The following is a 14,559-nucleotide window of genomic DNA, read 5'->3' on the forward strand; positions in this document are numbered from 1 at the left end:
ACCCTCCTCTGGCCTAACCTTTTGGCTTCTACGATGATTGTGTGCTTGTTAATTAAAGTATCCCTGTCGTTGAAAACACAATCAGGCATATTTAGACATTAATTGTTTGTATCTTTCATACAAATTGGCCATACAATACATTGAAATATACATTTTTCATTTCTTTAATCGATACAGACGTATACATAAGACAATTCAATCACATTTTCATACATGTAATAACGTATAAGGTGTGCATTTCATTTTGGTACACTGATTTGTATTAAATGGATTAATGTCTAAAGTTATAAAAAAGACAACTTGCTTGCTTGGATTAAACGTTTATAATATTAATTATCAGTACAATGTATGCTTATGACATATATGATATACGACAAGAATTAACAGTAAGAACATGTATTAAAGTCCAATTGTTTGATTACGGTTTGTTTTATCCCGATGTTACATAAGATAGTACGGGCTATGAAGCAGAGAGAGCAAATTTTTCAAGATAACACCCTTAAATATCTAGTAAAAGATTTATCACACATATATATATAATCGTTGTACAAAACATAACAGGTTCCGTTCATATATACAAGCATACCATTGAACAAATAACACTTAAACATATTCAATTTGTTTGAAAGCAATACAAACACGATTTGTAATATTTTTTACTGACATTAACTTGACATATCTACAAGTAAATTTCAGTTCAAAGGACTCGTAAATTGCCTACACAGTTCCAATCGACAGACCTGTTCAAGATCCTAGAGAACGAAGTTTTTCTATCTTGCAACTTCACACAATATGATTATTAATTATTTACGATATAGCTCATGTAAAAAACCAAACATAGACTCTCGCTAGATTGAATTGGAAGCTTAAAGGTAGCTATAAAAATGGTTAATGCAATTATGAAATTCCACCTTAAAGATATCAATTCCGCATTCGATTTCTGTTAGACATGAAATGGTGTACTCGAAGTGTCTGTATTTGAAAGAGATAGTCTGTATCTGCATAACAACAGTATTCCTCAGTTAAGTCCTTCGATTTGTATCTTCAAATGCATGTTTTCGCCAGAAAAGTTTCAATGTAGAGAAAGTATTCAAAATAATTATTTGCTAAATCGTAAAGACAAAATGATATATAACATAATGTAATTATATAGATATAGTAAAAATGTGGACAAATGAATACGCTTATATCACGAATGGTCAAAAATATTTGTAAATTTATAACAAGAAGCCAATACACACATTGTTATTAATAGAAAAGCTAAAAAAGCATAACAACCAATTATCTGATATACAGCAAACATGTACACGTGCTTATCACACCAATTGCTTGGTTCATGTAACAACTGTTTATAATGTGGCTGCCATATTTCAAATACCCAATATGTACCAGCTATAAGCCATGCTAATAAGAAAGTAGATATAATCATATCCATCATGTGATATGTTTTTGCTGCAAATGCACCATCTCCTCCATGAGCGTCATAGAAGCTATCCATGTCGTCATAGCGACGGTATCGTATGTTCCGCCATATTGTTCCAAGCACCTTTAACATTCCAAAGCAACCACCAACTAATAAGTAGACTGGGACTTTCTTCTTTTTTGGACAATCATTTAAATATTTGACACCTTAAATGTAAACAAGAAGATATAAATATATATTTTGTCAACGATTTTGATCCGAACATGCAGATGTACATGCATATCGAGTGCATTTCTGAAAACAAAGAATACCACCATTGCACTTATTACATTTCAAATAAGTTTACGATCCGGTATTTTTTCGACATCTTAATGAGTTACAGGTTGTTTTTCAACATTGCGTTAAAAGCTGACCAAAAAGTTCATTGTAAATTTACAGTCGAATAAGTATGGAGAGGTACTAAAATCAAATGTATAATCATCCAGGCTAAATTTGACAGGTTTACATCTTAGTTAAAAACATTTTACAGCAGTATATCTGTTTAAGTAAAGTTACTTCCATATACTTATTACATATATTTATGCACGCTTGATTTCTTGATGTTAGTTTGATTCTCGTCCATTTGCAAATATATTTTGCATATGTGGGTTGAAATTGTGTTATTGTGCTATGGTCAATTTAGTCTTATTGTCTTTCATTTTTGCTTATGTACTTTGTCTATAGAGTGTTTATATGTCTTTTGGTTTTTCTTTGTTGAATTAGTTAAAATAAAATAGAGAATGAAAATGGGGAATGTGTCAAAAAGACAACAACCCGACCAAAGAGTATAAAACAGCCGAAGTCCACCAATGGGTCTTCAACACAGCGAGAAAATCCCGCAACCGGAGGCGGCCTTCAGTTGGTCCCTAAATAAAAATGTGTACTAGTTCAGTGAAAATGGACGTCATACTTAACTCCTAAACATATAAATGGACCTTTTGTTTTTATAGTGATTAAGATTATAACAAAATGTGTACTGCTGTACCCGAGTTTTTGATATTTTTACCTATTATGTCTGTATGTTTTAGTCACGCATTGTGGTCAATATAATGGAATTCCATATGACTGTCTAACGAGTGAGGGGTTTAACTAGCTATAAAACCATTTTCTACATAAGTAAATATCTGTACAAAGTCAAGAATTATTAACATTATTTTCTATTCGTTTGATATGTTTGCGCTTTTGATTTTGCCATTTAATAAATGCCTTTTGAATTTTCCCTGTCATTTGACTTTCTACACATCCACACACGAGTGCAAGAAGATGATTGTTTACATCAATGCCAGAGTAACTCAACAGCACTCAACTAACAAAAGATAAGTGCCAATTATTATATGTTCATCTTGTTCTTGCTCTAACCAGAATATATAATCATAAGATACAGTTTATCTATTTCTAATATAATGACCAAGGAAATACGAAATGAACCTCTTGGTTATACGATAAAAGTTTTAAAATTATGTTGTTTTATATTACCTTAAAATCAACGTTCCTACTTAATTGTGTAGAATGTTTTTAATTAATGGACCATATTTTGAACGTGCATTACATGGTTTGGGTAAGGGATTGTTAGTATCATCAATGTTAGATAAGGCATTTTTATGATTTTATAATTGATATTTTGACATTCTCTGTAATTTCTCAAAAGCCAGTTAAACCAATGGTTAACGATAGTTTACACAAACGGTTAGCCTGTACTTTTTTCGTCTGCATATAACAATCATGGTGCGGGTGCGTTCTGTTGTCAGTACGGGACGTATAAATACGCGACCACATATGGTTGTAATAATAGCATTCCATTCGAGGCTCTTGTTGCTTTACATCATGCTATTTGCTCGTTAAAATTATCTATTGAAACAATCATCTGAATCGTCCTTCGATTTGTTGCTGCATACTAATATGCATGTGTCTGCTACTATTATAAATCAAACCGTGTTTTTCTTGTAGAAATAGACCACGCTTCACACCATATTTAATCCAGCCTCATTCCAGGGATTAATTTTACATCATCGTATTCTTAAATCCTTTATCGTTTAAGAATCTGTAGTCTCCAATATGCATGAAATATTTGGCACTAACCTTTTGTAAAATACTATTTACCAATATCAAGTGCTTTTTTTTCAAGTCGTGCATGCTTTGTCCTTGATAAACAAGTTTTGTTAATGACCACGATTACAGTCAAACTGTGCATATGGTCAACCGTAACTAAATTTATTTTATAATTGCAATTATTTTGCTCTCATTGTTTTCAAAATATACTGTCAAAGATAATTGATAACTACCTACTGACATCATGGCTATCGGTATGGTCATAGACAAACCAACAATTACTGTTACAAACACTACAAAAAAAATAAATATTTTACACGTCAATCGGTGCATAGTAATTATTGCTAATTGGTACATATTGTACCATCTTATAATAAGTAAAGACATGCAATTTGAAACAATTGAACTACATTAATATGAGTAGACCTGTACGAATAAACATATACAATATATGTATATATATAGTATATGAAAATCCTCTTTTGAAACCAAGTTTTATCATACGTAGATTTTTAATTTGCAGTCTAAGTCAAATATCAGTTAATTTTTTTCTGTGTTGTCCATGCCAAAGGTATTTTAAGTGCTCATAAACATGTTTTATCCAGGCCTATTTTATATGTTTCTGTCTTCCGGAGTCAGTAATTCAGTGGTTGATGTTCGTTGTTTTCTGCCATATTTATTTTTAGATAATTGTCCTGTCATAAATAAGTATGTAGATTTTTTTGCATTTTGTCATTTCAGGGACTTTAATAGCTTACTATACGACATGGGTTTTGCTCATTGTTTAATGCTGATTTATAGTTTGCTAGATTTGTTCCAATTGGGTTCTGTTTGATAGTTGGCTAAATCTGGTCCAATTTGATTCTGCTTGATATTTGTCGCATATGCAGTCCTACCACACTTCCCTTTTTTCTGAAGAAAACTGCTGGAAATTATAAAACTAAAGATTAAATCGTTAATTTAATTACATGTACATGGCATAAAGACTAGACTTCTAATGTCAGCACAAACAATTTGAATATATAATCCGAAAAGTGAAAGCTTTATAAAGAAGATTGATATTTTTCGACACTTTATATTGAATAGCCTGAACATAAGCAATTGTTATAGTCATTTCAGCAGTTTGCCTAAATATGTTTAATTGAAATAAATAAAAAAGCGGCGTATACATATATGTACATGTATATAACAAACAAACTGCATACATCAGTTTTACTAATTGAAGTAATTATGTGTTAATAACAATTTAAATTCATAAAAACAATTACAATTGATGTGATCATAATCCAATGTTTGATGCATTGTCTTTTCAAGATTATCTGCAATAATTTCCCAAATGGATTGCATAAAACTATAATTTTCTAAATTAGCGTTATAATACAATTTGTGAGCGTCGACTTTTCCCTGCAAGTGTTTGCCAACCTGATAGAAGCCAGACAGCATTACTGGATAGGTTCATCATGCAAGGCAATACAGTCTGTTGTTTCATCATAACACAATTATGTGAGAAATCGACAAAAATCAGTCTCAAAGTTAATTAGGAATACAAGATGAATGATATTGCAATAGTTTGTCATAGTTTGTAAACAATTTGAAATATATATGGAGGATAATTTATAATTATTATATCGAAGCATTTTATGTTTTAAGTAAACCTTAAGTAGGGACGAACACAGGATACTTGTAAAACTTGATTTAAAAACATTGAGTCCTTTTCTTTTTTATTAAGCTTTCCTTGTTAAATGTTCAGCTACTAACTGGTGAAATAGTTTGTCAATGCGTATGCTCATGATGTCTGCCCTAAGATGGCAAGAAAAGGAGCACAGTTGGTTTCAACAGTAATACCTGAATGATTGTTGAAAAATAGGATCTTCAAGAAATACAAATATGCTTAACAAAAAGTCAGGCATTCTGCAGATGTCGGTTTCAGAAGTGTGTGTTTTTCAAATCGAAGCGTTTTTTTTTTTTGTTTTTTTTTCAAAATATACTTTATGGCTTTATAAAACAATCATTGCTTATCTATATATAAAAAAAATGGTGTGATTGCCAATAAAACAGGTATTCATTACCTACAATATGACGATATGACGTAGACGGTTAGCAATTATAGACTACTGTGCAGCCTAAAACAATGACCAAACCCATTTTGCATAGCGAGCTATAAAACTAAAATGACAATATTGTAAAACAATTCAAACGAGAAAACTGAATGTAACGGTCTGATTTTAAGAATAAAGCAAAAACAAAACATGACGTATCGACATCAAACGACAACCACTGAATAAAGGGCATATGTATAATTTTGCGGAGGTAAACATTGTTGCGGGCGTGCCAACCACCTCCTCCTATCCTGGGGCAGTGGTATAACAGCACAACATAAGAACAAACTAGAATCATTTGTTGAAAAGGGTCATCCCATCAGCATGATCATTTCACATCCAACACCCAATAGGAAAAACAATTTAAAAAGAAACAGCTTGACTGATTTTTTAAAAATATTTCTTTAAGATTAGAATGGAGAAAACTAGTGGAAAGGATAGTGAAGTCAAATTATACTATTTATACATGTATGAAAAAAAAGGTAATATAATAGGAATAATTTAACTGTAATATATGACAGTTGAATTCATCACACCAGCTAGTTAAAGGGTGACAAATATCAAGGAGACACTATTTTAAAGAGGCTAACAAAAATCGTATGCAGGGACTAACACAACTACGTTACTTACCTGTATGACACATTATTTTACTGCTTCTACAAATGAAATCACACGTATTTTCTGCCTCTTTGTTTGCCTCCTGGATTTGTATCATAATCGCTTCATATTGAGGCTCTTGGTCATTATTTTTGTTTTTTCGCCAATCAATTGATGTCTTACACAATTGTTTTTCATCGTCAAATGACTGAAAAAAAGTCGGAACAAACTTGAATATATATGTAAACTAAAATTATAACTCCATTGTCTAGTTGATCAATGATGAACTATTAGTGTCACTAATGACTATATATATTTTCCGTTTGGCATTTATCAAACCCTGTTTTGTTGTTGCGGCTTTTGTCCAATTCTAACATGTTGCCACATCACTGAATATCTACTTGCAATTAATCAAACGTCGGATGCCACATTTTTAGTACTTCTATATAACCCCATGTGATCTATGTGGCTGTTATTATTTAATGTTTAACAGCTGTAAGGAAGAGCGTTATAGATCGATGCTTGTCATGTAAATGTTTTTTACTATTGCGATGGTGCTGTCCTCTTTTTTCGACTAAGTGAAATGATTAGAAGTTGTCATGGATAGTATTGTTTCTTTGTATATCATTGCCTTTTTATAGTAACATCAAACATTGTTTATGCAGTTCATAATAGGTCAACCAGCAGGGTCATGAGAAAGACAAACTAAATTCGACGCTGAACAAATTTAGATTGATACGATTTACTTTTTTCCGAACACATGCAAAACATATTTTGGCGGGCTTTACTTAAGCACAGCAATTTCTTCTGAGATTAATGAGACAACACGTATAGCAGGACACACGTATACGGTCCATGTTTTTAGTTTTGCTTGTTTGCGATCAGTTATGATTTTCTGTTATGGTTTACATATTTTCTTGATTTTTTTCAAACGGAAACAAACAAGTTCATGCAAGCTATTCCTGATATACACCTTAGTGCCATCGTTTAACATGTTTAAGAATTATGGAAACATTTTTTTTAATGCTAGACATGGTTTGTATATTTAATAAGAATTGCGAGGGTTTTTTTTTTTTGTTTTTTTTTTTTGTTTTTTTGTTTTTTTTTTCACATCGGACAATTATCTCATATAATTTTATCAAACGCTCGTCATCTATGATTGAAGTATTGATTTCAAGCAATTAAATTGTGAACGTTGACCAGATATATGTAAATAATTACATTACATGTATGTTTCAGGAAGAATCCGTTAATTTGAATGGATAACAACGCTTGTGCGTCATACTAAAATTCACCTTCATATCCCAATGAAGTTTAACATCCATGATGACACGTGCTATCACAGAAAAGTGCACAGGTTATTTAAAGAAATAAATGATAAAAATCGATTTTTCATGATCATAGCGAAATAATGTAATTAAAAGTATTTAATGCTTCTTTTATTAATTTCATAGGGTTGTAAAAGCGTTGACCGTGCGCACATTTTAAGAATGAAGCGCTTCCGCGCTTCATACAAAATGTACTTCGGTCAACGCTTTTACACCTCAATGAATTTACAAAAAGAAGCATTCAATTCTTAAATGAAAGTTATAATGAAACGAAAATTAAAATACAAAACAAATTTAAAAAGAAATATCTTTATCATGTCTATTGCCTGAATAAATTAAAAAAAAATAAAAAAAGTAGAAGGGAGACCGATAAAATGACAGCAAAGAGCGCAAAATATGAAATATCAAATACCAATCTATTTCTTTATTTTGATTAGAATATGAGTGATACCATTTGATCAATATACAGAAATAGTATTAATAATAAACAGTGTCATAAGTCTTATAAATCTCCGTCGTATAGGACACGACATGCTGATGTATAGTATCACCGCAGTGAACAGACGAAGGAATAATTTAAACATACAACAAATATCTCGTTTTCTAATATATGTTCATGTATCCGCGTGTCATATGTTTTCGAACTATTTACAATTTTCACTGCTAATAGTTACCACTGTTGAGTTTACATTCACGTTTAAATTTGATCTCGGAATGAGTATTTTCAAATATTGTAGTTCCGGTGATTGTATAAACATTGAAAAACAATTAGTTGACACTTTACAGTATTACAAAAAAACATGTAGTTGATGATTTATGTACTGAAACTGAAAACACAATATCTAAAAAAAAAATCAAACGTAGTTTGAAAATGTGGGTTTAAATATAAAACAAAAAACGGACTGTTGTCATATTTTCCTGTCAAATATACATTTATTTTCAATTTATATATAGAATAAATTGATTCCGGACACCCAATTTATATGAGAACAATTATAATTTCAATGGTTAGTAAAACGTCTGACCAACAACTACTTGAGAATCATGTGACCTGAAGATCCTTTTTCTGAGAGTTAGTGGACATAGTTATAACTTGTGTAAAAGAGGGACGAAAGATACCAGAGGGACAGTCAAACTCATAGATTGAAAACAAACTGACAACGCCATGGCCAAAAACCCTCAATAACTTTATTAGTGACGCCAATTTTAAACATTATAAAATGGTTGGACAGATAAGTTCGATAACATTTTGAGTTAATGTTTTTTTTTCGTTATGTATCACGTTGTAGTGTTGCTAACGTTCTAAATATAGAAACAGGAAGACACGTCACAATGTACGTGTGTGTAATTGAAACTGACGAAATATTAATGATATGAAGACATGTGACGTGTAAAAACAAATGACGTACGAAACCATATGACATACGAAAACATATGACACGGCGATATGCACTTTGAAACATGATGACTTCTATATAATCTACCAATAATCGATCGACATCTTGTATTTTATTAATTTTCGTTTTTCTTATATATTTGCATAAGAAATGTATTGACTTTCAGATAGTTGTTAAGTTATCCTTGAGAAATAGGGATAGAAAACATTGTATATAGTTGTTGTGTGCCACCAAAAAAAAAATTGTCGAAGGAAGCATACCTTTAATATTATTAAAGGTAAACGTAAGTAAAATGAAGAAAAATCAACAAGTTATACTGAATAATAGATAGAAACAATTACAATGACGAAATGTCTAGAAGTGTGTGTACGCAAGTATGTGCGGATGTGACGAACGTTTTAGTTGGAGTTATTCAAAGTTTTGTTCTTCACCAGTTTTCTGCGAATAATTAAATACAAACAACAAATTGATCAATTCAGGTAACACTAATTTTAGGAGATAGTCGGGAGAAAAACAAGCTGAACAATGTTATCGCACTTGCTTCCAGATAATGATGTTATATTTCGACATGTCTAATTTAGTATAAATATAACGTTAACAAAATTAATATTGTGTTCAACTGTTTCACAAGACTTTTCAATAATTTATAATAGTTTTGCTTTAATTACATTTTCAATAAAATATACATTTGTAAACAAAAAATAATGAGAATAGATGCAAAAGATTCCAAAGAGATATTAAAACTCGAAAATAAACTGACAACGTCATGGCTAAAAATGAAAGGACCCCCTTGCTCTCTCTCTCTCTCTCTCTCTCTCTCTCTCTCTCTCTCTCTCTCTCTCTCTCTCTCTCTCTCTCTCTCTCTCTCATGCAAAATATATACATAATTCTGTTGATATTGCTTCGTACAATTTAATCAACATAACTTCAACCTGAAAGACGCTCATCTTTGAGCTCCTTAAAACACTCCGGTGTCCTTCAACCGTAGTATGCTATTATTGAACAAACAATTATTATGAAAATCTCGGTAAAGGAAAATCCCTATAAATATATATCATCAGATTTTAAGTCTCGATTGATTCTTTTCTGTCATAATGTCAATCAACAATCAATTAAGGCAGATGATTAGATAAAGCTGTTTATTTATTACAGTAGAATTACCGAACAATATGGTGCGTGAAATAGATTTATATCTTAGATCGGCTTCAAGTGTTTGATATATTTTCCCATAATAGATAATCTTGCATTTGTTATAACGGTACATAATTTTATTGTTGACGGCAATTGAGACTCGCTTAAAGGTTCATTTTTTTTCCTTTTGATTTGCTAAATGTAAAACGAAACGTATGTACAAAAAAATAAAAAAAATACTTGCAGCCTCTTTTTGGGGTTGACACATTGCTGCCTTTGGTATGTTAAATGAATTGACAATACTCTTAATGTGAGTTGTGTAAATCTTTATACAGTCTCTAGCTAAAAATCTATGGAAGATCAAGGTTTTGTATTAGAAAATATACAGATAAATGCATCTGTCTGTATAAAATACCTGCATATAGCATTTCTGAAAGTTAGATAATTGTTAAAAAAAATTATATACAATTAATTTTGATTCAATACTACACGTTTTTTTTTTTGTAAAACTTGTGAAATAAGTTTGGTTTATTCAAATCTGACCCGCTGATGTCTTATCATTTAATTTGCATATCTGGTATTTTTTTGTCACTATAGTACTGATTTATTATGCATTTTGTTTTATACACATTGAATGTTGTATTACAGTCATAATACTCCAACTCTTGCGAATTTTTTTTTCAACTAGTAGACTGATTAAAATGTATATTTATATCCTTTTTTGGTAGTATGGCAGAGTTTATGTGATACCATTACTATAAAAAACATTACTCTTGTTACTAGAGTAAAACAACCTAAGGTGTATCAACTATTAACTGAGGAGACATCTCTAGCTTTGTATGCAGTACTTGTCGATACAAAATAGTTGTCTTCAAAGATTTGAGAAAATTAGTAAGAATGTTATGAAATATATGGCTGAGTTATAATACCGTAAACATGGAACTGTTGGCCCTGGGGTTAGTCTCCGTTTTTTCACAATTTATTTTGAAAAAAATGCGCAAGTAATATACCCAGCAGGGAAAGATTGTACAAGTCAGCAATGTTGATGTAAAAATTGTACTTAATGTTCGATGCTTGAATTAAACATGTTAAATGAAATCGCAAAAATTAAAATCTGCGAAAATATCATAACTTCCATTTGAAAAAATCGAGACAATGTTTCGAACAACAAATTCATGACTGTAACTGGCGATCGCGTAGAGAGAATACTTCAACAATGATTCTTCCGCATTAAATCTAAACCTTACTGAGTAGTTAAAAGTGCATCTTCTTTCTCAAATCATCATATTTATAACAATGCATATCTTATCAGATACTTAAACGTCATAAACCGGGACAAGTGGTGGGCAATTTAACAAATATAAAGCATCTATTGCCATTTAGATAATTCAATAATTGTAAATTATCGTTCTTCCTTCTTTAAACTTAGGAATTATTGCGTGCATTTATAACGGCAATTTCAATATGACAACCTAACATTTGAGAACAAATGTTGCGATTTTAGGCAAAGCTGCATGCAAACATTTGAATACGAGTTTTCGTTATTGCGATACTCACTCAGTCGCATTAATCCCAATAATACAAACCTTGCAATAATTTCTCAATGTACAGTATCTCAGGCAAAACTCACATTAGATGAATTAGGTTAACCTTTTGCGGTTTCTTTTAATCATATAGTTCCTCATGTATTCAATAATCATTAGATTTTTTTATGTAGAAGTATTTTGTATTTTGTTCGTGAGAGATAATCATAATAAAAACGCGTCGCACACACAAAATAATTGTACTTCATTTTAATGAGTCTAAATTATGTGTTTTTGAAGATTTTCGTTCCACTTCGAAATTCTATTGCACGTTGATGAAAATTATATTTTTAATTATTGTTTCCAAATTTTAATAAAGATTATCGACAATTAACATGAATAACATCGTTTCGAAATAACGAAAACGTTAACAATTTAAAAAAAATATATGGAAACTTACCCCCTTTTTACTGAACCAAGTCATTTTCATTTTGCAAAATTCAGACACGATATCATAACGTATAGTAAAGTTGTAAATGAGAAAATATTGAACTGTGTTAAGCTCGATTGATTGTGTAACAGTTGTGTCCCAACACCCGGTACATTTGAATATACAACACTTTTGTAAAGAGTTTTATTTCATTTTAAATATAAAAATAAGAATATAGTTTATAACACAATGTGGATCACTCATGAGAAAAATACCGATCAAGGACTACATTTGTACACATATTTTCACCACATCTGCATTATACAATATTTAAATTTCCACGTGTATTCTTTTTCCGGTGTGAGGATTGTCATAATTTGTTCATTCATGTTGACGGACTGTATCTAAATTATGTGTAGGATCACACAATAGTTAGTAACTTACAATAGAAATGTTGTGGGAAAATATTTGCGGAAATAGAATATGGATAGATATTAACATGAATGACAATATCGATCTGCGTTTGTATTAATACAGATATAATTAATGTAAATTGTAGTTATATTTAAGATGAAGATACAATTGAATGAAATAAACTGATGTGTGTTATATATATTTTAGGAATAAAAAAGAAAAGCAAGAAACACACTTTTTTCAAACTTTTCTGAACTTATTTTTTTATTATAATAATCATAATGTTCCGATTTAACCTTGTTGCATTAGGAATGCACTCAAAATAAATAAGTGAGGGGAGGAAATATCAGAATTTAATTTTGATTTTATAATTCATGAATATCATTTCATTTACTTTACCCACGTAATAATACATGACAGGGTTCTTGTCATCACACATAAATGGAAAACATTCCATTCATAGAAAGCCTTCTCAAAATGAAAAAAAGTAAATAAATAAAAAGCTTCTCGAAAGTTTATTTATTTCACGTTCTTATAAAGTGATGTCATGTTACTCACACAACCTACACGTTAACAAGTGCTTGAAGTTCGCATGTTAACTTGATTCCAGTAAACTTTATTATACTACTACTACGAACACAAGTACTGGACGCTCTGCTGTTAATTGACACATATGGACCAGTCTAAACTTTTACTTGTGACAAAAATATACTCTTGACAAATGTGACAATTTCAGTTTTTTAATACTTACTTTCTTTTCACAATTACTTTGATTTTTTTTCTTGGCGTTTACAGATATATCAATCGAAACGTTACGTCCATGCAACTTTTATATTACTCTGGATGTATTTACTTTCTAAGATACCAGGGTACTAGTTTTGTTTGCAAATTGTCCCAGTGTTCAATTAAGCAGATGTTTTACAGTCATTTAAGTGGTGATTAAATGTAATTGAAGTAATATGTAATCTATAATTGATGCATTTCTGTACCCACTTGCGTAAATGGACTTTTTTCTTGACAAATGTCATTTAGTTTTATTCCATTTGCTTTCAAAAGTTTAAATTTGTCATTTATTTTCTAGAAGATCACAGATCAGGAAGTTATGTCAACTGAAAGTAGCAATTATCTTTGAGCCAATCAAGTTTTCCCTGTAGGATATTCATATTTCAAGGATTGACTTGTAATAACACAATGAAAAATAAAAATCATGATGCGAATGGTCCTATAAACACTGAATTAAAATGTCCTTTGATAAAATAATCAATGACAGATATGACAGATATACACAATAGGCAATAGTTTTTTTTTTCAGTTGGTCAATTTTGAATTTGCAAATCGTGGGAAACCATCCCGAAGGAATCAAATGAAATTCAAAAATTGTGAAATATCGGAACGTCATCAGGGTAGGCATGTCTTGATACAAATATCCTTGCATCACTGACCATACAAATCCAGATCGAGTAAAAAAAACAATAGGGATAACGACACACATATTTTTCACGTAAGTTAAAAGTCATGTAAGCATACATGTACAATACATCCCCACACATTACAAAAAAGCAGAATTTGTGTTTTCAATTCGTTTATCAAAGTCACTGACAGTATATTTTAAGGTTTGCATCGTTAGTATCTGTAGAAAATATTGAAAATTGACATGCAACTATTTCTTTTACACTTATATCCCCAACTCGGTCACTAGCATGTAATTTAAATATATCTGTGTGAACTTAAATTACCGATATATTAATCTACCACAGTATCCAACTTTAACACAATAGCAAGTCACATGTGTAAATAGCATACAGTTGTATCTTAAAACAAGTTGCATAATGATATCAATGTCTTGCTATGGACATTGATAACATAATGCTCCAAAACAAATAACCAATATGCGATCATGCAATTTGATTGTGCCTTCATTCAACAAATGATGTTAACATTGTTTTATTATAACTGATAAACGACTTTCTCAAATACCTCTTTATGAAGAATTAACCTGTTCTGCTGAAACATCATTGCTTTGGATTGCAATATTAGTAATATTCTAAAGATATCATTAATCGAGTTTCCATAACCATAAAAGAGAGGCGATAATTAACAAAGGGACATTCAAACTCATAAGTCGAAAA

At 30.7% G+C, this 14,559-nt stretch overlaps 1 protein-coding gene across 1 annotated transcript in view; it reads right to left on the reverse strand.

The window, feature by feature from the left end:
- Window positions 1-227: 227 nt before the first annotated feature.
- Window positions 228-14,559, reverse strand: part of LOC127716217 (transmembrane protein 272-like) — a 56,895-nt gene continuing 42,563 nt past the window's right edge. Inside the window, exons 2-4 of the mRNA XM_052222330.1 lie at window positions 6,241-6,415; window positions 3,745-3,804; window positions 228-1,629 (exon numbers count right to left, since the gene is read on the reverse strand). Of these exons, the coding sequence (XP_052078290.1) occupies window positions 1,190-1,629; window positions 3,745-3,804; window positions 6,241-6,415 (675 nt within the window). The 3' untranslated portion in view covers window positions 228-1,189. The remainder of the gene's footprint in view (window positions 1,630-3,744; window positions 3,805-6,240; window positions 6,416-14,559) is intronic.

Source organism: Mytilus californianus, unplaced genomic scaffold, assembly GCF_021869535.1.
Source record: "Mytilus californianus isolate M0D057914Y unplaced genomic scaffold, xbMytCali1.0.p SCAF_9, whole genome shotgun sequence".
Classification (NCBI taxonomy): domain Eukaryota; kingdom Metazoa; phylum Mollusca; class Bivalvia; order Mytilida; family Mytilidae; genus Mytilus; species Mytilus californianus.